Below are 27,149 nucleotides of genomic sequence, written 5' to 3' on the forward strand. Positions count from 1 at the left end.
TTGCGGTCTTCTACAGCTCTCAACGGACAAGCCTTCTTGAACGACGTCTTCAAGGATGTCCCGATCGCCTCCACTCTTGGAGCATCGAAACCGGCTTCCGCTTTTCTCCCAGTAAGACCGTTTGTGTTAATTTTTGGCGTCGTAAGGAGTTTCTTCCACCCTCCTTACATCTAGAACCTGTCAATCTTCCGTTTTCGGACGTCGCTAAGTTCTTGGGTCTTAGGTTTGACAGAAAACTGTGCTGGTCCTCCCACGTTTCCCCCAACACCTTCCGTGTCCTGAATGGTACCTCCTGGGGAGCGGACCGAGTGGTCCTTCTCCGCCTCTATCGCGCCTTAGTGCGCTCGAAATTTGACTATGGAAGCATAGTTTACTCCTCTGCTCGGCCGTCTATTCTTCGGCGTCTCGACTCTCCACCACAGTGGATTACGTTTAGTGTCTGGAGCTTTTTACACCAGCCCTGTGGAAAGCCTTTATGCTGAGACTGCTGAACCTCCTCTGTCCAGTCGGCGAGCAGTCCTTCTGAGTCGTTATGCTAGCCATCTGTCTTCCATGCCTGCTAATCCGGCCCATGACATTTTTTTTCGACGCCTCCTTGGATGTAGGGTATGCAGGCCGCCCTTCCTCCCTACTACCACCGGGAGTCCGCTTCCGTCAACTGCTCCATTCTCATTCCTTCCGCTTTCCTAAAACCTTCTTGACAACTTGGGGTACAGCACCGCCTTGGCTCCGTCCCCGGATCTGCCTGCTCCGTGACCTTTGTCAATTTCCCAAGGATGGTACCCCTTCACTTGTTTATCGTCGGGCATTTGCTGCTCTATGTGCACAAATGAAGGAAGCCACATTTATTTACACTGATGGCTCGAAAACATCGTTAGGTGTAGGGTGTGCCTATATTGTTGGCGACACCCCAAATCGATTTCGGCTTCCCGACCAGTGTTCGGTTTACACTGCGGAGCTTTACGCTGTTCTCCAGGCTGTCCAATACATCCGCCGCCATCAGCGGATACAGTATGTTATCTGTTCAGATCCTCTCAGCCCTCTCCTCAGTCTCCAAGCTCTCTACCCTGTCCACCCTCTGGTTCACCGGATTCAGGACTGCCTGCGCTTGCTCCACTTGGGGGGCGGCTCGGTGGCGTTCCTCTGGCTCCCAGGACACGTTGGCATCTGTTGAAATGAGGCGGCCGATATAGCGGCCAAGGCTGCAGTCTCTCTTCTTCGGCCAGCTATTCGATCGATTCCCTTCGCCATTCTACGGAATGTTTTATGTCGTCGTGTTGTTCTTTTATGGCACGCACATTGGTCGACACTTCCCCATAATAAATTGCGGGACGTGAAAGCTCTTCCCTGTGCTTGGACCTCTTCCTCCCGAACGCGTCGTCGGGAGGAGGTAATTTTAACTAGACTCCGGATAGGGCACTGTCTTTTTAGCCATCGACATCTTTTAAGCGGCGATCCTCCCCCACTCTGTCCGCACTGCTCTCAGCTGTGGATGGTAAGACACCTTTTGAGTGCCCCTATTTTACTCCGTTACGCTCCCGTCTACAGCCGTCGCCTGATATATCGTCCATTTTAGCAGATGACACGCGCTCGGCCGATCGCGTTCTCGAGTTTATTAGTGCCAGTGAGATGACGTCAGTCATTTGAAGCTCCTTTTGGGGACAACCAACTCCTTTCTGTAGTGGATTTTTAAGCTTTCCTTCTGCTTTTAGTTTCTCCAATTTTTTGAGTTTTGTTCCCATTGCTGCTGGTTTCCATTTTCGTTTTTTACCGATCCCTAAGTCACAGACGGGGCGCTAATGACCATAGCAGTTTTGCGCCCCAAAACCAAAAAAAGCTCCGGCCTTGCATCACCGTTACCTCCGCCAGCCTTCTCAGACAGCTCCTTGTGGAATTCAGAGAAATTTCAGAAGAATCCGCTCCTCGGCCAACCAACGTCCTGAGCATGTAGTTGGCCTTTCATATCATGTTCAAGCAATGAATAATACAGGCTGAGTCAAAAGTCCTTGGACACCTTCATAAGTTGGAAGATTAAAGGGAAAATTGAAATGTGATGATGGGAACATAGGTATGATGTGTGGCTGCAACTTTTGGAGTGAATTCCATTCATTGCCGCCATCTTGAAATCCGCCATTTTGGATTCAACTCATTTTTTTTTTTAATGGGAAGGGGGTGTATGACACATCAAATAACACTCGCTTGAGCTCTGGAATTTAGTGGTGTAATTCGTTTTTGTCTATCTTGTACAGTTTAGAGGTTGTTCTTGTTCAAAGTTGGGAAATTTACCTTCATACCGACTGCTACAACACATGTTCTACGTGTTGTCCACCCCGTGCAATGCACAACTGTAGTTGCTGCAACCACATTAATAAGTTCTAAACTGTAAAATAGAGACGAAACAAATTACACCACTCAATTCCAGAGCTCAAATGAGTGTTATTTGTTGTCATACACACCCCTTCCCATTTAAAAAAATGACTTGAATCCAAAATGGCGGATTTAAAGATGGCGGCCATGAATGACATTAACTCCAAAAGTTGCGTCCCCATGTCAAACCTATGTGCCCATTATCACATTTCAATTTTCCCTTTAATCTTCCAACTTATGAAGGTGTCAAAGGTCTTTTGACTCGCCCTGTACAACGAGCTCAATACTTCAGGTTTCATTAGTCCTGTTGCCCCATCCAGAAAATTTCGGATAATACAACAGCAATAACTAATTGTACGATCACTTAGCGACATACGACTAACCAGTTATGTCATATGGTCCGACTGTTGTACTCATCCTCCGATTTTGGAGTAAGTCGTACTCCTTCTGGGCATAGCAAATTTCATAAACAATAGTGTTGACTTAAAACTAAGCTAGCACACGTGTCTGCAAGTCAGATCAGCGAGAGAGACTTCTGTTTGTAAAACCTGTCGCACTAGACACTCAATTAGTTTCTCTCTTTCATTTTCAGCTGTTAACATAACGGAGCTCCCGCGGAAATTTTACACATTTCATTAATTTAAAATTTTGCACATTGTGTCTTTGCTGCACACATTAGCAATCAGAAGCCGTGCTAAATGTGGAAACGGTTAATGAAGAGTTGTGTACTGTTTTTTCCAGATGTGGTGTACGACTCGATCCTGGAGAACAAGAACAAGACGAAGAGCTACTGGGAGCAGCGCATGCTGTGCGTGGCAGATGGCGAGTGCGCGCCCAAGGTGGTGGACGCGGTGGCCAAGTCGCCGGCCGTGGCAAAGATCGCGATGGAGCTGCGCGAGATGAGGGAGCGCGAGGAGGAACTGCGGCGCGCGAGGCTCGCCCTCCAGCTGCCGCTGCCGCTCACAGACAGCTGCTCAGAGTACGGCAGCGAGGACAGGTACCACCACTGCCTCGCTACTTCCTACCTCTCAACTATGTCACCGCCACTTATTTATTCAATTTTAATAAACATTTTTGGAACAGTGATTAATTTTTTTAATTTTTTGTTTTTAAAATTCAGTCTTAATCACACCACGTATGTTACAAGAACCAAGGTGACCGGTTTTGGTCATATCACATGACCATCATCAGACCTGTAATTTAATTTAGAAAGTAATAGAAACCTTACTAGATTTACAATAAAATAAGACAAAACACTCATAAGGATAAAATACAATAAGACGTGTTGTACCCATGGCATCCTTCGAAGATGGTAGGTGGAGCACTCTTCTCACCTGCTGTGATGTCAACTGGTGCCAGCAAGTGACGAGCATACGCTTAAGTACGAAAATGCTCCGCCTACCTCTTCTCCCTCCACCTCACATCAACCAATCAGTATAAAAATGGGTTCACATAATCGTAAAAAAAAAAAAAGTACAATAACATAAAGCCGGCCGGAGTGGCCAAGCGGTTCTAGATGTTAGTCTGGAACCGCGTGACCGCTACGGTCACAGTTTCGAATCCTGCCTCGGGCATGGATGTGTGTGATGTCCTTAGGTTAGTTACGTTTAAGTAGTTCTAAGTTCTATGGGACTGATGACCTCAGCAGTTAAGTCCCATAGTGCTCAGAGCCATTTAATAACATAAAAATAGTTATGTATATCTCTTTACAACCATGGAATTACTTAATGTAGTATAAAATATCAATTAAAAGCTTTAAAATAACTGTACAGACGATGTATAGTCAGTGTTCCCTCTATGGGCTAAGGTGGTACTACCACAATGGTTTCAAAGTCAACGATGTTGTGGAGGTCTTTGGCACTGCGGCATCATATCGATATGTGAGTTGACTTGACTGCAAGTATACATCCATGCTAGATTCAGTCTGTCTTATATTAACTTTATTTGGCATTGTAGATACATGTAATGATGGAATGATCAGCTGCAGGGTGGTATGATATTACATAGATTTTTTTATTAAGTCATAAAACTGATTTCTTAAAAATGGAGTCATATTTGGTAATATTTCTAGTTGAAAGTTTAAAATTGTGATATAAATATTTACGTACTGTCCTAAGGTATTTTATGTTATTATTGTACTTTGTTTTTTTACGATTATGTGAACCCATTTTTATACTGATTGGTTGATGTGAGGTGGAGGGAGAAGTTTTAGGCGGAGCATCCTCGTACTTCAGCGTATGCTCGTCACTTGCTGGCACCAGTTGAGATCACAGCAGCTGGGAAGAGTGCTCCACCTACCATCTTCGAAGGATGCCATGGGTACAACACGTCTTATTGTATTTTATCCTTATGAGTATTTTGTCTTATTTTATTGTAAATCTAGTAAGGTTTCTATTACTTTCTAAATTAAATTACAGGTCTGATGATGGTCATGTGATATGACCGAAACCGGCCACCAATGTTCTTGTAACATACGTGGTGTGATTAAGACTGAATTTTAAAAACAAAAAATTTTACTTATTTAGTCATTTGAGACTACAAAGTAAAGGGCACATACTTCAGTCTTTCTGCGTTAGGCTTCGGTTGGGTCTTCGTAAAATAGTTTTTCAGTGGAAAAAACACTTCTGTAATATTCGGTAAAATTTAATACTAAACGATCAATTTTTCGGCTATTAGGCCATCATAAGGTACAAAGGTAAGTGTGTATGATTTGACAGGTTCTTTCAATCGGGATAATACTGGGTGGTTATAATGAAACTGTCGCTACTTGAGAGGGGTCCCCATGAAAAACGAGTGATCGTAGGACAATGGAACTTGTGGAATAATTTGTAACGACGTGCGGGAGAGAAATAACGAATAAACCATTGAAAGAAACACATTTTAATATCCACTTCAGAGGCTAACATTTGTTGATCGCGTACCGCGTTTACGTTCCAGGTTACAAAAGTTGTTCATTGTGACGATCATCTGCAACCATGACTGCCGGGAACGGCACCAAAGATACTATTTCACAAATATTCGTAGCACTTTTCGAACGGTGGACCATGGAACGCCCTGCTTGAAGATCACACATTGCGTCCAGTATTCTCACCCATGGCAACAGTAACTTCAACAATTTGTGGCGCAATTGGCCGTCGGCCTCTCCCGGGAGCAATTCCCATATATCCCGTTAATTTGTACTTCGAATGGCACTCTTCAACTCCGGTGCGGAAAGGGGACGTCTCAGTATTCCTTAAATGCGTCCAAGTTTGTGAAGAGCAGCAGCACTATTGCTGTTGAAACGTCCTGGTAGATTAAAATTGTGCACCGTACCGAGACTCGAACTCGGGACCTTTGTCTTTCGCGGGCAAGTGCTCTATGAACTTTATTTTTTATAATTTTGTACGGCATTGTTCGTTTCTTTTGGTCTGGGCGGACGTCACATGATATCTGTTAAAGTTGATCGTTGATTCCTTCACTCAGTTTTTTTTATTACAGAGGACAATCGGCCCTCTGACCGAACACGCAGAGCTACCCTGCTGGCACGCTACTCAATCACTATGAACGTAGTTTCAACTTTGCTTCACGTTAACTACGAAATAATGAGTCGGTGCAGCGGCGTAACTGTCCAAGGAAAAACTTTTACACTGCGGCGCCCGCCATCATCTCCCCTCCCCCTCTTCCAAGCTGATACTTCTTCAGTTTCTGTTTCATTCTCGTAGTTGGTTAGCGTTTATATTCCTCTGAGGTCAACAGGACTTCACAATGAGGTAAAAGGTTACACTACAATAACTTTTTCTATGGTACTATTCGACATGAAACACGCGTCTTTAGTCATTCCCATCAGTAGTACCTTCCAATCCATTCACTTCTTTTCATTGTACTTTTTTCTCGTCCTATTACGCCCTGCCTCTTGTCCTTTTCTTTTGCCCTTCCAGACTTTTTCGCTAATCATAAAACATCTTCCCTATGGAAATGGCGCCGTACGCTAGCTGGGCTAATGATTCGCTGCCTATTGCTTCATGTACAATCAGTGACTCTAAATTAGCACTGGCGGAAAAAGTATCATAATGCGTCTCGTCCTCAGCTGTCTACCCTTAGTAACCTGATACACTGAAAGATACCTTTTCAGCAGCCCGAAATGTGGGAGCTCCAGACTGTTCGCAGAGCAATTACATTTTAAGGCAGAAATTCTCATCTCAACTGTTTGATTTTATAGTTTGTAACTGTAACAATACTTTTCTCAGCTTCTCTCAGGGGGCTTACGACTCTTTCGTTCGTATGTGGCAAGCAGAGGGCCCCAACCTATTACAGCACCTACTTCCTTTTTTGTGCTGCAATCTCCCATCTCTGACTACGCTTACCTCTTTCTTTGGCAGCTGGTTGCTCCAGCTATTTTCCTAGGTACTGTTTTCTTTCGTCGACGTCTTCATTAATTTCATTTACATCATCTTTAGGTTAGTTGTTGTTAGTTTAGTTACGTGTTCCATTGCTCAATCTCATGGTAACCGTTACGATGTGAAACGCGTCAAGTACATAAGAAAAGCATACATGAATGAAGGATTTTTTTATTTAAAGCTTAAAGATTTTTTTACCTATCCCAGTCCCTTAAATGGCACAAAATGCATATATTATACCTACAGATTTATTTATTCCTATTCAATAATTCATCTATGTTATAAAAGGAGTGGTCAAGGAGATATGATTCCAGTTTATTTTTAAAACTGTTAATGCTGTCTGTTAGACATTTTATTTCTTCTGGTAATTTATCGAAAAGTTTTACAGCAGCATATTTTACTCCTTTGTGTGCCAGATAGGTTAAGTAAGGGATAGTGTAAATCTTCCTTTCTTCTGGTATACGCACATCAAAAAAGGTTTTGCGTCACCACGGTTCCGAGAGTTCCAGAACCTGTACAGAAAATTGGAATAGAGATCAACATAAACATGGTTTCTGCCATTTTTATTGCTCATGAGAACAACACGTTGCATGTTGTACCACCTCCATACAGCGAGACCTTCAGAGGTGGTGGTCCAGATTGCTATACACAGTGGTACCTCTAATACCCAGTAGCACGTCCTTTTCAATTGATGCATGCCTGTATTCATCGTGGCATACTATCCACAAGTTCACCAAAGCACTGTTGGTCCAGATTGTCCCACTCCTCAACGGCGATTCGGCGTAGATCCCTCAGAGTGGTTGGTGGGTCACGTCGTCTATAAACAGCCATTTTCAATCTATCCCAGGCATGTTCGATAGGGTTCATGTATGGAGAACATGCTAGCCGCTAATCGAGCGATGTCGTCATCCTGAAGAAAGTCATTCACAAGATGCTCACGATGGGGGCGCTATTTGTCGTCCACGAAGACGAATGACTCGCCAATATGCTGCCGATATGGTTGCACTATCGGTCTTAGGATGGCATTCACGTATCGTACAGATGTTATGGCGCCTTCCATGACCACCAGCGGCGTACGTTGGCCCCACATAATGCCACCCCAAAACAGCAAGAAACCTTCACCTTGCTGCACTCGCTATGCAGTGTGTCTAAGGCGTTCAGCCTGAGCTGGTTGCCTCCAAACACGTCTCCGACGATTGCGTGGTTGAAGGCATATGCGACACTCATGGGTGAAGAGAACGTGATGCTAATCCTGAGCGGTCCATTCGGCATGTTGTTGGGCCGATCTCTACTGCGCTGCGTGGTGTCGTGGCTGCAAAGATGGACCTCGCCATGGACGTCGGGAGTAAAGGTGCGCCATCATGCAGCCTATTGCGCACAGTTTGAGTCGTAACAAGTCGTCCTGTGGCTGCACGAAAAGCATCATTCAACATGGTGGCGTTGCTGTCAGGGATCCTCCGAGCTACAATCCGGAGATAGTAGTCATCCGCTGCAGTAGTAGCCCTTGGGCGGCCTGAGTGAGGCATTTCATCGACAGTTTCTCTCTGTGTATCTCCTCCATGTCCGAACAACATGACTTTGGTTCACTTCGAGACGGCTGGACACTTCCCTTACTGAGAGCCCTTCCTGGCACAAAGTAACAATGCGGACGCGATCGAACCGCGGTATTGACCGTCTAGGCATGGTTGAACTACAGACAAAACGAGCCGTTTACCTCCTTCCTGGTGGAATGACTGGAACTGATCGGCTGTCGGATCCCCTCCGTCTAATTGGCGCTGCTCATGCAGCATTGTTTGTCTTTGGGCGGTTTTAGTGACATCTATGAACAGTCAGAGAGACAGTGTCTGTGATACAATATCCACAGTCAACGTCTCTTCAGGAGTTCTGGGAACTGGAGTGATGCAAAACTTTTTTTGATGTGTTTATAATCATGAATGTCACTGTTTTTAAACTGGTACATGTTGTTAACAGATTTCGTTACTCAGTAAATGTACTGTGACGCTGTTGTAAGAATTCCTAATCTTTTAAAGAGATGCTTAAGAGATGTGCGACTATGAGCCCCACACATTATTCTAACACCTTTCTCTTCAGCAGTGAATACTTTTTGCCTAAGTGTTGAGTTACTCCAAAATATTATACCGTATGACATCAGAGAGTGAAAGTATGCAAAGTATGTTAGCGTGCTAATGTCTGTATCCTCAAAATGAGCAGTTATTCTGCTTGCAAAAGCTGCTAAACGTAGTCTCTTTAGGAGAACCAAAATATGAATTTTCCAATTAAGATTCTCATCAATATGTACACCCAAAAACTTAGTATGCTCTACCCTGGCTACTGACTTCCGTTGATGTATTATATTTATTGAAGAAACTGTACTCCTTGCAATAGAAAATTGGATGTAATGTTTTTGTTTTTTTTTTCAAAGTTCAGAACAAATCCATTCTCAGAATACCAATCAACTTTTTCAAAGACATTATTTGTATCTTTTTCTATTGGAGTATCTTTTACTGGATTAATAGTGATGCTTGTATCAACAGCAAACAGTGTCAGTTTAGCTTCCTGTTTCAGATAAGGAGGAGTTGAAATAGTTTTGGTCCACTTCTGGGACTGACCTCCATTATCAGTTTTTTTATAGTGTAGCGCGACTGTGGAAGAAAGTTTTACATAGCGCCTACTGCCTACTGTGTTGACGACCCTCTGCGCAAAACTTTTGCGTGGACTCACACATGCGATTAAAAATCAAGGGGTAACCAATCCGACGTGGTGGGGTCGTTATCTACCCTTTCGGTAGAGCCCTCTGACAATACAGGGATCACACTTCTCAGGATGAACTGCTAGCTCCCCATGTATGCCAAGTAGTAGATGTGTCTCCCTCGGGCGTCATGTCAAATGACTTGATTGCGGCTGGGTGGCAACTATGTGGAGAGCCCTTGATCGGACTAAGTGGCATAACGGCGGACGTTGTGCGCAGGAAACGTATCAGATTGAATCAACACAATGACCGTTCTTATTTGGCCCTCTCAACGAACAGGTCTAGATATTTCAACGCAGATAGTTGAAATTCTACTGCTTTCCCCACCCTGTTTACTCCGTGGGAAGATGTAGGAAGATGGAAAAGCCAGACGACTGGGAATGAAAAAATTTACTCTGTACCTGGTGTGTATTAGAACAACTGGAGATACTTTATCGGTGAGAGAAATATTTTTGTGGCACTCACAGGACAAATTTGGAAAAGTTGACTCAATGGGAAATATGCGCAATGGATCACTATTAAGGTCCCCTCTGCTACATAGTCTCAAGCTCTTCAGACCTGTGAACATCAGGGGACCATACCAGTGACTATTAGCCCACATAATACTTCGAATATGGTGCAAGAAGTTGCTTTTCACATAAACCTCATATTCCATATAGATGAATAGCTATGGGCTAATCTCGAATGGCGAGATGTAAATTTTGTTCGACTCGCACAAAAAGGTCCCAGGGTTAACCACACAGACATAGGCACTTTCATCCTTGCCTGTGAAAGAATTGTCCAGCCAGAAAACTGTTCTCGTGTACAGCTGTCATACGAAATCGTATGTCCTTCCGCCCATGATGTGTTCCAAAGTTTACGCTTTGCTCAAGTGTCATCCACCTGCGCGACAGACCCAAAATGCGGAAACTGTGGATGATAGCACACATTGTAAACAACCGCCTTTGTCAGTTTTACTAAACACCATCCTCACATTGCCGTTACTTTAAAATAAAAAATACCGGACTAGAAATCACTTGACTGCCTGTCATATACTGAGCGAAAAGGAAAATATGAAAGCCTGATTTCAATCGACGTGATGACTAGTTACACAAGCCAACACAGTCACCCCCTCCCTAAACTTTTCTTTTTTCAAAATCAAGCATCTACCACTGCCCTTCAGTCTTGTGGATCCCATAACACTGTTTGGGAGACAATTCCCACACCTGGCCGGAGAAATAGCTTGCTTCTCCAGTGTCTATCGTTGACAGGGCTCCCTCTTGGGACCACTCTCTCGGGAAACCCACATACCAAAGACACACCACCATCCAATGGCTCAAAGAGCTGCGGCCTGTGGGTCTTTTATTCTTTGATGTCTCGCCCACACTGGTCCCTGGACATGACTAGTCCACCTAATCCCTTCACGCCAAACCAGGACACACTCAGCATGATGATCCAGTGGATCTGTAGTGGATACTACGATCACCTGCTGGAAAGGCAACCACTAATTTCCTCTGATTCTGCAGGAATTTCCTCTTATTCCTCCAAGAAACGCACTTCGCAGACGACCATTTCCCCAACACTTTGATTACTAGGCATTATGTTGGTCTGGTAAGGGCCATCTGATTGACCAACTTCTGTCCTGCCTTTATATATAATCTTCCTCTCCTCAATGATCGTACTCCTTCCTACTTCAGTGCCGCTCATTGCATCTTCTTAGCTATCGATGTGACAGTCTCTTCTCCCAGTCTTGTGGATTCAGTCCACTATCTTTGCGACAGGGATCACGTATCATCTCTCTCACTCGTAGTCGCCCAACGGACCAGTTACCACGATTCTCTCTTTTAGGAGTCAAATGGAAATTACATACTTTCGCTGTCACCTTCAGCCCCTCTGTCAGATTGCGTCAATGAGGTTGTGGGAGACGTCTGATGCAATTGCCCATACTGCTGGAACTATTATTCCTCTTCCTACAGGCATGCTCCACAACTGGCCAGTTCCCTGGTAAAGCAAAGACATTGCAACAGCTGTTCAGGATCGTCATAGGGCCCTGCAGTGTCTCAAGTGGCATCCTTCACCGGCCGCCTTCCTCACTTTCGAGCGACTCTGCACTAAGCCTCGCTAACCAATTAAGTCCAATGGGAAGGAATGCTGAAAGCGCTACATCTCTCCTTGAGGGCATATGCCTCTTCCTGCCAGGAGTGGACCAAGCTCTGTAATCTTCTTCTACGCCAAAGATCAAAAGACTGTTATGGGTCTCGTCCTTCAGGATTATCTTCGTACCGATATGTTGGTTCTCGCTGAACATCTGTTTGTTCCACATTGTGAGAATGTCAGCTTCCACTTCTTACCCAGTTATCTTTTTAAGGCAGAAACGACAACTTCAAGACATCCCCCTATGTTTCACCCCGTCCCAAGCCTAATTATATAATGATCCTTTCGCTGACTGGGAACTACACTCATGCTCATAAATTAAGGATAACTGCAGAATGTGGTGCCACACAACGTGACACTACACAAAACTGGCGCTAATAGCATAGGCACATAGGGAACACACACAACACAGATATTTAAGTCCACGGTATTGGTGATAAGTTGAGAAAACCGCCCCGAAACACATGTGCTACAAAACGCCACTGTTTCCTGCGCATGTACACAGACATCAATATAGGATATGATCACCATGCACAAGTACACAGGTCGCACAACGGGTTGGCATACTCTGGATCACGTGGTCGAGCAGCTGCTGGGGTATAGCCTCCCGTTGTTGCACCAGTGCATGTCTGAGCTCCTGAAGTGTCCTAGGGTTTTGAAGACGTGCAGCGATACGTCGACCGAGAGCATCCCAGATGTGCTCGATGGGGTTTAGGTGTGAACAAGCAGGCCACTCCATTCGCCTGACATATTCTGTTTCAAGGTACTCCTCCATGATGGCAACTCGGTGGGGCCGTGCTTTATCATCCATCAGGAGGAAGGTGGAACCCGCTGCGCACCTTGAAAAGGCGGACATACTGGTTCAAAATGACGTCCCGATACACCTGATTTGTTCCAGTTTCTCTGTCAAAGACATGCAGGGGTGTACGTGCACCAATCATAATCCCACCCCACCCCACACCATCAAATCACGACCTCAATACAGGTCCCTTTCAAGGGCATTAAGGGGTTGGTATCTGGTATCTGGTTCCTGGTTGACGCCAGATGAAAACCCGGCGAGAATCACTGTTTAGACTATACCTGGACTCGTCCGTGAACATAACCTGGGACTGCTGTTCCAGTGACCATGTACTGTGTTCCTGACACCAGGCTTTACAGGCTCTCCGGTGACCAGGGGTCAGTGGAATGCACCTTGCAGGTCTCTGAGCGAATAAACCATGTCTGTTCAGTCGTCTGTAGACTGTGTGTCTGGAGACAACTGTTCCAGTGGCTGTGATAAGGTCCCGAGCAAGGCTACCTGCAGTACTCCGTGGCCGTCTGCGGGCACTGATGGTAAGATATCGGTCTTCTTGTGGTGTTGTCACTGTGGACGACCGTACTGTAGCGCCTGGACACGTTTCCTGTCTGCTGGAATCGTTGCCATAATCTTGCAATCACACTTTGTGGCACACGGAAGGCCCGTGCTACGACCTGTGTGTTTGACCAGCCTCCAGTCGCCCTGGTATTCTACCCCTCATAACGTCATCAATGTGTGTTGTTTGAGCCCTTTTCAACATAGTGTCACCATCAGCACGTCTGAAGACGTCTGCACACTTACTCGCTGCACCATACTCTGACATGCACCAACACACCTCTGCGTATGTGGACTGCTGCCAGCACCACCGTGCGACGACCGCAGGTCAAATGCACCGCATGGTCATACCCCGAGGTGATTTAAACCGCCCAACGGAGCTTTGTTTCACCATGTATCGGCATTATCCTTAATTTATGAGCATGAGTGAACTTCAGGCTCTGGCCTCATCTAACGATATTGTCCCAGGCGCTGATTAAATTCACAATCGGATGATCCTACATTTGAATATTACTTCCAGGCTACATCTACGCAGTGTCTTCAACTGTACTTGTATTCCCTCCACAGTGACGAGATAGTATAATGTTCCCAATCCTTAAGCCATTAAAAAAACCCAACGTTTGTAGACAGCTACCGACCGATTAGCCGCGCCAACGTGTTCTGCAAACCGTTTGAAAGGTTTTTGTAAATTCCAACGCCTCATTAATCTTTTTGATCTTCATAAAGCATACGACACGACTTGATGCCATCACATTTTACTGATCCTCTTGACTGGGCCTTTCGAGACGCCCTACTGACTTTCATTCATCTTTCTGTATCCCACCGGAGAGTTGGCACTTCACTTAGCTCTCCATGGGTCCAAAAGAACGGCGTCATACAGGGCTCTGTGCTGAGTGTCACACTTTTCATCGCTGCCAATCGACTACTGACCTCTGTCGAACCACTGGGCATCACCACACTGCATGACGACGAGTTTTGCTTTTGGTGTGCCTTCTATTCAGTACTCTCGCTCGAACGCCAGGTCCAAGGCGTCATGCAAAGGGCCTCCGCTTAAACTCTTGCCCATGGTTTCCAGTTCTCCTTCCAAAACGCGGGTCGTGCATTTCTGTCGACGTACTAGAGTTCCTGACTGGGAACGCCTCTTGTGTACGCAGTGCTTGGACATCGTTGTGCAGCCCCGTTTGTGGGCGTCCTTTTTGATAAAAAAGTTTACTTGGCTGCCCTATATTCGTCGACTAAAGACTACCTGTATGCGAAATCATAACATTCTCTGCTTCTTTGTCCACACCTTTTAGAGTTCGGATCGTGTTACTCTTCCCATATTTACCAGGCCCTGGACTTGCCTCGACTGGACTTTGGTTTCCAGGTTTATGGCTCACTAGCACCTTCAGCTTTGAAACTGCTAGACCCAGTCCATCATCGTGGTATTAGATTGGCCATGGGCACCTTCCAGGTTAGTCCTGTAGACAGTCTCCTTGCTGAAGTGGGCACCTTCTCTGGCGTAGAGAACCAACTGAAAGATTTGAAAGCAAATAAATCACAAGGTCTAGACGGAATCTCAGTTCGGTTTTACGGCATATGGCCCCTTATCAAGCTTGCATTTATCGCGAATGTTTCGCCCAACGCAAAGTCTCAAGCGACTGGAAAAAAGCGCAGGTGACTCCTATATATAAGAAGAGTAACAGAGGAGACCTGCAAAACTGCAGACTAATATCCCTCACTTCAGTTTTCTGCAGAATCCTTGAAACACATTCTCAGTTCGAACGTAATAAATTTTCTTGAGACACAGAGGCCCATGTCCACGAATCAGCATGATTTTAGAAAGCATCGCTCATGCGAAACTAAAGCTTGCCCTTTTCTCACACGATATACTGCGAACTATGAAGCGAAACAGGCAGATTCCATATTTCTAGATTTCCGGAGAAACGTTTGACACGGTGCGCAATTGCAGGCTGTTAAAGGAGATAAAAGCATGTGGAATAGGTTCGCAGATACGCGAGTTGTTCGACGAGTTCTTAAGTTACAGAACCCAGTCTGATGTCCTCGGCGTAGAGTGTTCGAGACAAGGGTATCGTCAGAAATGCCCCAGGAAAGTGTAATAGCACCGCTGTAATTATATATATACATAAATGATTTGGCGGACAGGAATCTGCGGTTGTTTGCGGATGATGCTGTGGTGTACGATATGGTGTCGAAGTAGAGTGAGTAGGAGGATACAGGATGACTTCCACAAAATTTCTAGTTGGTGGAGAATGGCAGCTAGATCTAAACGTAGACAAATGTAAGTTAATTCGGCTGAGCAGGAAAAACAAACCCGTAATGGTTGGATACAGCATTAGTAGTGTCCTGCTTGACACAATCACGTCGTTTAAACATCTGGGCGTAGCTTTACAAAGCGATTTGAAAGAAAATGAAAATTTGAAGATTGTGGTAGGAAAGATGATTAGTCGACTTCGGTTTATTGGGAGAATTTTAGGAAATTGTGGTTTATCTGTAAAGGAGGCCGTTTATACACCGATGGTGTGACCTATTCTTGAGTACTACTTGAGTGTTTGGGATCCGTACCAGGCCGGATCAAAGGAAGACATCGAAGCGATTCAGAAGTGGGCTGTTAGATTTGTTACCGGTAGGTTCTAACACGTAAATGTCATTGAGATGCTTCGGGAACTCAGCTGGGAATCCATGGAGGAAAGGCGGCGTTCTTTTCGAGAAACACTATTGAGAAAATTAAGAGAACCGTCATTTGAAGCTGACTGCCGAACGATTCTGCTGCCGTTAACATACATTGCGCGTGAGGACCATGGACCGAGCGAGGTGGCGCAGTAGTTTGCACACTGGACTCGCATTCGGGAAGAAGACAGTTCAAAGCCGCGTCCGGCAACCCAGATTTAGCTTTTCCGTGATTTACCTAAATCGCTTCAGATAAATGTCGGAACGGTTCCTTTGAAAGGGCACGGCCGACTTCCTTCCTCAACCTCCCCTTATCCGATGGGACCGATAACCTCGCTGTTCGGTACCAACCAACCTACCTGAGGACCACGAAGACAAGGTACGAGAAATTAGGGTTCATACTGAGGCAGGCACAGTTGTTTTCCCTCGCTCTATTTGCGAGTGGAACACGAAAGGAAATGATTACTAGTGGTACAGGGTAATTTTCGGCAAGCGCCGTACGGTGGCTTACCGAGTATCGATGTAGATGTAGCTCAGCTGTAAATACAGGAAAGCCATAATATGATGCGTGTCTGCGCTAAGTTTATCAAGTCTGGCTACGAAACAGGGATTACAGTTTCACTAGGCCTGCCTCCTTCCCTCCACAAGGGTCGACATAAAACTCTTCGACGTTTAGAGTTCAAAGTATATATCAAAAAAACTAACATTAAGACTCTTCAGCCAAGCGCCGTGGCTACAGAACGGGTGGCTTGTTAATTCGAGGCCGCACATGTTCGCTCGCCTGAGTTTGCATGGCTGGCTTACAGATTTGTGATTTCCTAAGATACACTGCTGGCCACCGTAAATGTAACACCGTGAAGGAAGCATCCGAATCAAGTGAAATTTACACCATGAGTTTGCAGCGATGAGATATGCAACTGATTAGAATTTCAGCGCAGACTCACATCACGCGCGCCTGTGGCGCCACCTCATAGCGCCATTTAAGGCTTGGCGATTTCGACGAGTGTGCGTTCGGCACGTGTGTTTACCTTGTGGTTGTTTCACAAGACGATCAGTTATGCCTCGTAGACAACAGCGAACATCGTTTGATCAAGTATCAGAGTTCGACAGAGGAAGGATAGTGGCTTACCGAGATTGTGGATTATCATACAGAGAAATCGCTAGTCGTGTTGGACGAAACCAAACAACTGTAATGCGGATATGTGACCGTTGGATGCAGGAGGGTACGACGGACCGACGTGGTCGATCGCATTCACCTCGGTGCACCACTGCACGTGCTGATAGGCAAATTGTGCGCATGGCAGTGACGGATCGCTCAGTGACATCCCGAACCATAGCACAGCACATTGCGTCTGTAACGCATCATCCAGTGTCTGCGCGTACCATTCGACGCCGTTTACAGCAGAGTGGTCTGTCCACAAGATGTCCATTGCTTCGTTTACCATTGACGCAGAACCACAGACGTCTCCGTCGCCAATGGTGGATGACAGACGGATGTGGACGGCAGAATGGAATGACGTTGTCTTTACTGACGAGGCACGCTTCTGTCTGCAGCACCACGATGGTCGGATTCGAGTGTGGAGACACCGTGGAGAGAGGATGCTGGACAGCTGCATTATGCACCGCCACACTGGTCTTCCACCGGGTATTATGGTATGGGGCGGTATTGGATATTACTCTCGCACGCCTCTGGTACGCATTGCCGGTACTTTAAATAGCCGGCGCTACATATCAGAGGTGCTGGAGCCAGTTGTCCTTCCTTACCTTCAGGGCTCGGCCACAGCCATATTTCAACAGGATAATGCGCGACCACACGTGGCACGCATTGTCCAAAGGTTCTTCGTCAATAACCAGATTGAATTGCTTCCCTGGCCGGCTCGCTTTCCGGATCTTTCGCCGATAGAAAACATGTGGTCCATGGTTGGTCAACGAGTGACCCAGATTACATCCCCAGCTGCCACACCAGATCTTTGGCAACGTGTCGAAGCTGCTTGGGCTGCTGTACCCCAGGAACACATCCAACGTCTCTTTGACTCAATGCCGAGACGTGTGGCAGCGGTGATCTCCAACGATGGCGGCAGGAACCACATGTCACAGACGTCTGTAAACGTAATCATTTGATACTTGGTCAACATGTTATCTACAAAATAAATTGTGTTGTGCTACCTCTTGTCTTTCTTGGTGTTGCATTTACGGTGGCCAGCAGTGTAGATGGTATTTTCCGACATTCACGGCAGAGAAACGTCTAAAAGTGCTCCCAGGAAGCAGGATCTTACCCCAGCTCTATTAGAGGAAGCAGGAAATAGCCAATGAAAATGCCTAGTCTACTCATTCTTATTGATTGGAAGCCTACATGTGAAATAGGTGACCAGTAGGTAGCGCTCTTACATCAGATCGCGGGGCCAGTAGCTAGTTAGACGGTGGTGTTTCACTGAACGAAATAGTCTTGGCGAGGTGTGATTACAGCAAATAAATTGTTTCCTTCCGCAGAAGTTTTAGTGTTGTGTTTTTGTGAAACTTCTCCCCTTATTGACATTGACTGCGTTTCCTTTTTCTGTGGTGAGTGTCAATAGAAGTGATTAGGACCCAGTTGGAGGCGGTGCAGAAACTGTTAGCAGTGAACATATTCCAATCCAATAGTCTTACTGAATATTTGAAAGTGGCTTGATTGCTTACGGGGCATTTTAAGTACTGACTTCGGAATATAGAAAAGTTTAACCCTGTCTCGCGGGGCGAAGTGAGATTGAGGGCCCTTACTTAGACTGATTTTACATGTGCAGCAGTGCAAACAATGAATCCGGGTCCGCCAATAAAAGTATCTGATTAAATGTGTGGAGCTTTACTTCGCGTAATTTGTCTGACGCGCCACCGATCGCCAAGGTAGTGGGGGTTATGAGCACGGCCTCCAGAGCGATCTCTCGCCACGCTATAGAAGCTCCGAGGCACGGACGAAAGGTAAGTTTCGTTATCTCTCGCCCACAGGCTTATTGGTTCAAGCCCGTCGCTCTGTGTGGCCGCGCGGTTTGAGGCGCCATGTCACGGATTGAGCGGCCCCTTCCGCAGGAGGTTAATCCTCCCTCGGGCAAGGGTGGGTATGTTGTTCTTAGCATAAGTTAAGTAGTGTGTAAGTTCTTCTTCAGCCCGTCCACGTGTTTCCAAGTTTGTTCAGAGTACGCTGCAGAAATTTCGCTGGGAAGCCCGTACACATCCTCCACATAATCCCGATCTCTTTCTATGCGATTTCCAAATGTCTGGATCCCCGAATAAAGACATTTGTGGCCGTCGGTTTGTTTCCGACGAAGAGGTGTATGCCTGGGTACTCATGGTTGCGTAGGCGACCGCAAATATTTTTCCATGGAGGCATTGACCGTCTTGTCTTACGGTATGATAAATGTATTCATAAATACGGCGATTACTGTTGAAATAATAAACAGTTCACTTTTTCCACATGTCTAGTTTTCATCTGACTGCTACTTATATTCCATACGGCCGCCTGGCAGAACCACACGTAATCTAATTTTGAAAACTAATAACCCTGGGAGTTCCCAAGACACGGGAAAGCCTGTCACCATTGGTTGTGTGAAATACTCGCACAGAAACCGCTGCGAAGTATTAACTGTGCATTTAAAGCTTGTCAGTGTGTCACACTGTGTTCATAATTGGGAAAAATCCACTTTAACAACTAAAAGCTGCAGAAAATGGGTATAAAAGTTCTGCGTGGTTAGAGACGTCTTTTAAAAAATGCTTGGGCTCGTGCAAACTAATACAGCAGTTTCTCAGATCGCACTTGATTCGCATGGAATCTCTGTTCTTACAGTGATCCTTTTGGAATTATTACGACTCCAACAGGCTGATCTTAGCGGCTAAAACTTGCGTTCCACCTCACTGATCACCTTGTCTTATAAACACGGCTAGGATGATTCCTTCGAAATGCTCGAGAAAGACTTATTTTTCCAGCTTGCTGTACTTTACATCGACGACGTCGACACACACTAACTTTCCTCTCTAGAAAATCCGCCACCTTTCTTCAGATGTACTTTTCATTAACAACTACTTAAGGTACCATTTTAGCACACTAAATTCGCGTTATGTTGGACTTTTGGAAATCTAAAAAATACAAGTTTCTGTCAATGGTCTCTTTGCAGGTACGAAATGAAAAAAGAAATGTTAAAATAATAATTTTGTAATTTGTATACTCATAAGAATTTCCAATGTTGGTAAATAAAATTTACCTATTGTGCTAAAAAGAAATATTACCTGATGTAAAGGTCACTGTTGGTACTCAATATCAAGTTGACAAGCAACTAATGGCAACTAGATCGCCACAAATTATTCTTCCAGGTATGTGTAGGAGCGATCAGTTCGCCGATCAATAACTTATGAAGTTGGACTAATCTACTTGGCGAAGGCTGGTGTCTAAATGATTATGAAGTAATTTCAACAATCAGCACAGAGGAATATTCTTTTTCTGTAGCGCCTGATCCATGTCCACCCCCTCCCCTTTTTCGTCTCCTTCCCAGCACATGTAAATAATGTCAGCTGATGTTAAGACTCGAAGTGAGAGATGACTGAGGGTCTAGTCAGCACGTGACTTGAGCGGTCACGTGTGCTTGTGAGTTTGGTCAGGGAGGCCGAGCGTACAGGGCTTCCTTCCCTGCATCGGCGAAGCCACACCGTGTACCCGGTGGTCACGGAACCTTTCCTCGGCGTCGTCTGCAGCAGCGAAAATTTGAGTTGCAAACTGGACTAGGTAGTCATTATTAGCACTGACGACTTCCGGGTGTCACAGAGCGTCACCACTGGTACGCACTCTTGTAGCAACTTTGGTCAAAGAATGACACTGGCGCAGTGGCTGCTGTTACTTGCTTTAGAATATCATTTTATAGTTTTGCTACAGCACAGTTTCGGCAGTGTAGACATTTTCAACTGTTTGAAATACATACCATAGGTAACATCGCTAAAATACAAATATAAAACTTCCATTGGTTCTTCGGCTGACAAAAGTTAAACTGAAAGAAATTAAACGATATATCCAATAAAAGAGCTTATTTACATCACGATTAAAACTTAAGTTGCTTATACGTCGTTAAAATGGGGTTGTGTCATGGTTTTGAAACTGAAGTGTTATGTACATTTAAGAAGAATCGAGGAAACAAGAATACCAAAACATGTACTGAGATGGGAAAATGAAGCAAGATAACGATCCATTATTACCTAGCTCCAAAATGTACAACTGATAATGACAAGACTTGGCACAGCAGTAGTTACTGCATAATTTTGTAGAAGTTACATAAGATCGAAATATATGAACATCCCGGAAAAAACAGTGTTCAGTACTGTTGCTGATGTGCTAAAATCAGAGCTATTATGGAGGAAAAACAGCTTCTGTATTGAGGAAATCTCAATCATAAATAAAGTTGCCGGCATACAATAGAAAATATCATTTAATAAAACATTTTATTACGTTAGCAAACTTCAAAATAAGCACGAGTCTTTCTTGACTAGCTGATACGTAACACAACACATGCACGTGAAATAGCGTACTGGTTTATGATCAGCACCATCTCACGGGCAGCTAGTCAGAGATAAACTTAAGCAGCACGAAATCTCTACTCACCTACGAAACTGACATAGTGCATGAATGGATGACAGGAAGATACAGGAGGATTACTGTTTCTGTAATCCATGTGCAGGGATCGTTGGAGCGTCAGATTTACGTTTCTTAACAGAAGTAACTAATGGGTCGTAATTATAAGTTTCAGTAATGAAATGTGATAACAATGTCACAATTTTGCTTCAGGTTATACACTAGAACAATTAAGACTGTTACTACTATAACATTTTTTCGTATTTTATGGTTGTCCAAGTTACGCTATAATAAGACTGTAAACAAGCGCTTGTCTATTTTCCTTATTAACAAAAGCAGCTTTGGAAGGCCGTTCGGATAAATAACTTTCAACTGACGTTTTTATTTAGACGACTGAGGGTCTTTTTCTTCATTTTACCGATACCGTTTACATAGGACATTGCTACCAGAATCGTATTTTATTTCGAATGCTTCATGAATTGTCGATCACTGAAATTGCTCCAGACGCACTAGTTTCTTAATACAGGCAGTCTTAATTTCTGCTCCCATCGCAAGTAGGCGCTACAGTATCTACACATCCTACAAATTAAAGTCCCGCGTCGCGTTTTTTTGTCTGTATATAAAAGTTAATCCCAGGTACTAATGCAGTGGATTGTTACGGTTTTCACTAATAAACTGTTTCACGAGGATGGTCTGTGTACATACTTTATTGGCGCCACGCCAGAAAAGTCGTCGAGCTGTAGATACTTCGTGCCAGCCGTGCGAAGCCAGGACTGGTCACTCGTATACTAAAATAAGTATAATACATGTAATGCTTACATTAGCGCCAAGAAAAACTAGCATTCTTGAATATGTGGGAAGTAAGAACTGAAAAACCCCCTAAGAACAAAGCCAGGTTTTCTTCAGGCACAAAAGCAGAGCAAACGCATTTATTTCTCAAATATGGACATAAAAGAGTCAATTAGAGTTTCCGAATAAGCTCAATGTTCAGTATCCGATGAGTTTGATGTGAACTACATTGCAGTGCCTCCGTTATTCCGAACTGAGATGCAAGGTTCCTTCGGACATGCATCTTAATTCGGAATACCACAGGCACAGCAATATATTTATCCGCCGACACCGGGCAAGCTACTTTAAAGTAAAATGTCTCCTGAACGGTAAGGAACATAACGGATGTAAGAGTACAGTTGTAGATACATTGCTGACGACATACGGAAGTCTGGGTCTGGCCGTAAGTCGCGCTTGGGAAGCCAAATGGTAAGGCGACAACTCGCGATAAGCGGGAAATCCGGGTTTGAATCCCGGTCTGGCACAAATTTTCACTGTCGTCATTCCATTATACAGCTGATGGTTGTCCATATTCGCAACTGGAATACATTTCATGAATTACCTTTGGTTCCTCTTCTGCTTACCATATCCCTCCAGACTAGAAGCAAGATCATACAATTCTTTACTAATTGATTTTCGGAACCATGTAAAATACCGCAGTTCTGTTTCCATCCAAATGAATTGTAAAAAAATAATCACTGAATGACGTATGGTCTCTTGTCATAGCTATGTTAATTACAGACACGGTATAAAGTTCGTTTTTTCAAGTGCCACTAAAGTAATTCATGCAGCTAGTATCTGGGCTCTCGGAGGTTAATTCAACCGCGTTTCGCTTTCGAAAATCCGATAATTAGTGTTTCGAAGAAACTTCAATATTTGGAACTTCGTAGTTATCTGCTTTTAATATCTGATTTGTCTTATGCGGAAGTTCGTGTTACACGCAACTGTCGCGTTCACATGATAGTGTGCTTTAGCTTGATGCAGCCGTGAGTATCTAATTACAAATTCAGAACACTTAAATTTAAAACGGATGCTAATCATTGTTGAATGTGTGGTTGGACCGATACTCCAATCAGAACGCAGTGGATATGGCATCTAAGGCTGATACACCAGTTACCTATAGTAACAGATGTGCTGTTTCTTTCCGAACCTCGAAAGAAAGGTTAATGTTGAAAACTTTACTGGTTTGTAAAACAGGAACCTGAGGTCAAAAAATAATAAAATAATTTCGCATGTTAAAATTTCGCATGAACGAAATTCTAAATTATAGAGATCACACACATCGTAAAATTACATCAGCAAGAGTACAAAAAGGCATAGCAGAACGAAAGGAATCGTAAATACTTCCATTAAAATTCCATTTGTCATAAAAATATTAAAAATACCCACAGTTTACTGCAATAAGTTTTCGGATGCTGTTTAAAAGACTTCTGACTGCAGAAACCGCTTAGCCACAGTCTAACGCGCTCTAACAATGAAATTTTTAAAATCCTCTTTGGTTGTCGTAACTTGTGCATTGACTTCATCTTTGAAATTACCCCAAAGAGGAAAAAATTCATTACATCTAGCGACACGGAAAGAGCTAGGTGAGCGTTTTTCTCTGGAGCTACTATGTGGATTGTCAGAATGTTTATTTCATTAGCTTCACTCGTTGCAAGCTTGGCGCTGACACTCTGAGAAATGTTTCAGTACCGTTCAGATAATAATGTTCTTGCTCTCTAGTTTTAACTGATATTATTGGACATCGTCTGTCAGTATACTTCCGTATGTATACATACACTTTAATGTTCGTTCTGCAGTCTCCGCAAGGAAATAAATAGAATAAGGTATCTAATCTCTCTCGGTTTGTGAAAAACTTTCTTAAAAAGAAAAGAAAGTAATAAGAACCTGCTACCCGTGAACTACAGAGAGAATAGAAAGCTCCTCTGGCTCCCTTTCATATCGGTATCGTGGCGGTGCAACCCTTTCCTCGTTATTCGATCTGAGATATTTCCTTATTTGGGTATGAAATCATGAATTTCCACATTAGACAAATATAGGTTGACTATTCAAAACTACTGGTTCTAAGTTCTAAATTTTCTAAGTTCTTAGATACTGTTTGTCGGATTTCGGAGAGTGAAGCACGGTTGAAATAATCTTTGAGACCTAAGATACTAACAGTTGAAATTACTAGGGTTATATTAACACGTCAAAACAGATGTTACAGCAGTTCATAACCAATAAGAATATGGTGTGATTTCCTTCAGCATTATTTGGAGTTTAGTTTAGAAACATTAGACACCGGTCTTATTCAGGAGAAACTACCGCCGATTACATATTCTGACAATTGTCACACTAATGTGCGTGCGTGCGTGTGTGTTTTTGTGTAAATTACGTTGTTTTTGTTGCTCTTAAATAGTAATGCCAAGACATGTCCAACATCCTCCTAAAAGTGAACTACGGATCAATAGGATGACGACGGCCTACTACTACTACTACTACTACTACTACTACTACTACAACTACTACGAAATATTAATCCTCGTCCAGAGACCTTTAAATAGGTGCTCTTTGGTCTCCCTAAATAATTCAGCCGAATTTCATGATTTAAGTGGGACTCCGCTATATATTCTTGGGCAGTATGAGTGTCTGCTCTGTTTGTAATCACTTGTAATTCGGCTGCACGTTAAATCTGAATATTTCATTCAACCATCCAACTACCCGTACTTATGTTGCACAGCTGTTTAAAGTTCGTTCTGTTTTTCCTTTTATATTTACGTGGCTACCTGCTTTTGCGTTCAAATGGGAATACTTCGGACAGTACATGCTTGACTTCTCTGAGCAACTAGATGGCTTACAATATCTTGCGTTGCGCGACAATTTGGCAAGGAGAAAAAGTGTAGGTAGCTGCATAGTGTTGCCGATTTCAAATCCTATCTCGCCAATTAGTTGCCAGACGTCTTTCTTGGGGCGTTTCTCTACTCATTATGGGCTCATTAGAAATTTCAGGTTCTCCGTCGTATACGTAGTTAGTTTTATGCATATAGCGGGATTACTGATTAGTTAATACATCTCCATCATCTAAAATTGGTGGGCGATGCAGACGGCTGTCGTCCGCCTCGGCAGCTATGCGGTCAGCGCGGCAGATTGCTAACCATAGGGGCCCGGGTTCGATTCCCGGGCGGGTCGGATTTTTTCGCTCGGGGACTGTGTGTTGTGTTGATAAAAAGTGCGGATGTCGGCGAGCTTCACATAATTGGCCAGACTACGGTTTGTGAATGTGACTAAGACTTAGTTGCATAAATTTATGATTGATGCAACTGAAACTTTCAATCCGTAATATTACGCAAGGTGTTAGTAAATTATAATTAAAATGGGTCCATATGATCGCACTCAGACTCCACGATCGGTTCCTCACCTTAGAGGTGCATCCTCAGGTGCATTTATGTATAAAAGCATTACAATCTTTGTATAATAAAAAAATCGTAAATGAATCGTAATTCTCATCAGGTATGAAGTGATAACTTGTAAGTTATGAATATGCAGATTGACTATCAACAGCATCATACATTACATTTGTAACAAGTTTTTTAAAGTTCACTTAGGACAACGGCATTTAGCAATACCTACGCAGAATAGCATTGTGATGAAAGTTTAAGGTTCAAAAACTTTATCTATGATTTCTTATTATACAAAGATTGTAATTCTTTGACACAGAAATGCACCTGAAGATACACCTTTAAGGAGCGAAACAGATCGTGGGTCTTTGAAAGGGCTGCAATACGTAGTTAGTGCGCTCATATGGACTTTCATTGGCTTTAATTCTAATTTTCTAACACCAGCTAGTGTAATATTATGGAATGAAAGTTCAAATTCCATCAATCGTGTAGTATATTAGTTGTGGTTACCCCACCGATAGAGTAGTGTGTACTTAAATACAGATTTCATAGAGTTAGACATTGTTATTTTGAGGTAACGATGTGCAGTAGCACTTCTTGATTGAATAGTCTCACTTTGCTTATTCTTAATGCTTTCTTCGGATAAAATGAAAATCTTATATGAATAAGTCTTGCTTTCGTCTTCCGCACAACTGATTCCAGTTTTCTTTGTAGTTCCTGCAGTTATTCTGTGTAACTTTGCAATTCATACGAATATAGTCTTAAATAACCACCAAGAGAACCATTGATTGGTTGCTCTTCAGATCGTATAGTCATCCAATGATCTGTGAACGGCCACTGTAACCAACGCTGAACAAGAATCCTTTTCTATTTCCGTTAAATAAAATAATGAATTTCTTGATATTTAAAGACCTAGTAAGTTGTCATTTGTAGTTTCCGTAATATATTCCTACAATAGTGCCTAGACAGTCCATAGACAGGTACAATTTTCAGAAATTTCTTATCAACAGCGAATAATTTACTAGATTTCGTTCAATAATTTCATGTTACTAGTTAAACCCGAGTCTAAACAGCTGCAAAAAGTAGGTAAAGGTAGGGCGACTCCAGAGGCACAAGCCATCTTCCGTTGTATTCCAAACTATATTTAAAGGTACTGTTAACGTGCCTGTCAACAAAGATAAAGTATGTGACATGGTAAAGCTCTAATGAAGATTAGCGATAGCTCTGAGGAATTCAAAGCTTGTGACGGATGTAGCAGCGTATTGTAGGTGAGCTGGTGCCACACCCAGAGATTAAAATGTCTGGCGTTTGTGATTAGGTGACTTATCGGCGGAATATCGAAGCTGATAACAAGCGCCTCGGTGACGAGTAAGCAGTGATGCATGAGCGTCCACTAGTGTGTGCTGCCTGCAATGCTGGGAGAGGAATACAAGTACGTACGGTGTTAGTGACACTTATTTCTTGTTAGGACGATCGAGTGAAAAGGAACGGACAATGTACGTAGTTCCGTAGCTTTTCGTAAGTTCATCGATAACATTCAAAATGTTTTGCTAGTAAACATGTAGTGGAAACGTGTTCGCTAAACAGGTTTCCGTATTCTTGTAAGGTATCCAATATACGCTGTTTAAATTCTTTGGAAATTTTGGTAAAAATATATACTTGCGATGTTCCTACTGATTGTGACGTATAGCTGTGCTTTTATTTTAAGCAA

General features: G+C 43.7%; 1 protein-coding gene across 2 annotated transcripts in view; it reads left to right on the forward strand.

Annotated features, from left to right (window-relative positions):
• LOC126248670 (neurofilament heavy polypeptide-like) overlaps window positions 1–27,149 on the forward strand; it is a 423,975-nt gene that overhangs the window by 340,176 nt on the left and 56,650 nt on the right. For both annotated transcript variants that reach the window (XM_049949900.1, XM_049949901.1), the window contains exon 3: window positions 3,109–3,364. In XM_049949900.1, the coding sequence (XP_049805857.1) occupies window positions 3,109–3,364 (256 nt within the window). The remainder of the gene's footprint in view (window positions 1–3,108; window positions 3,365–27,149) is intronic.

The sequence above is a fragment of the Schistocerca nitens genome, chromosome 3 (genome assembly GCF_023898315.1).
Source record: "Schistocerca nitens isolate TAMUIC-IGC-003100 chromosome 3, iqSchNite1.1, whole genome shotgun sequence".
In the NCBI taxonomy this organism is placed as follows: domain Eukaryota; kingdom Metazoa; phylum Arthropoda; class Insecta; order Orthoptera; family Acrididae; genus Schistocerca; species Schistocerca nitens.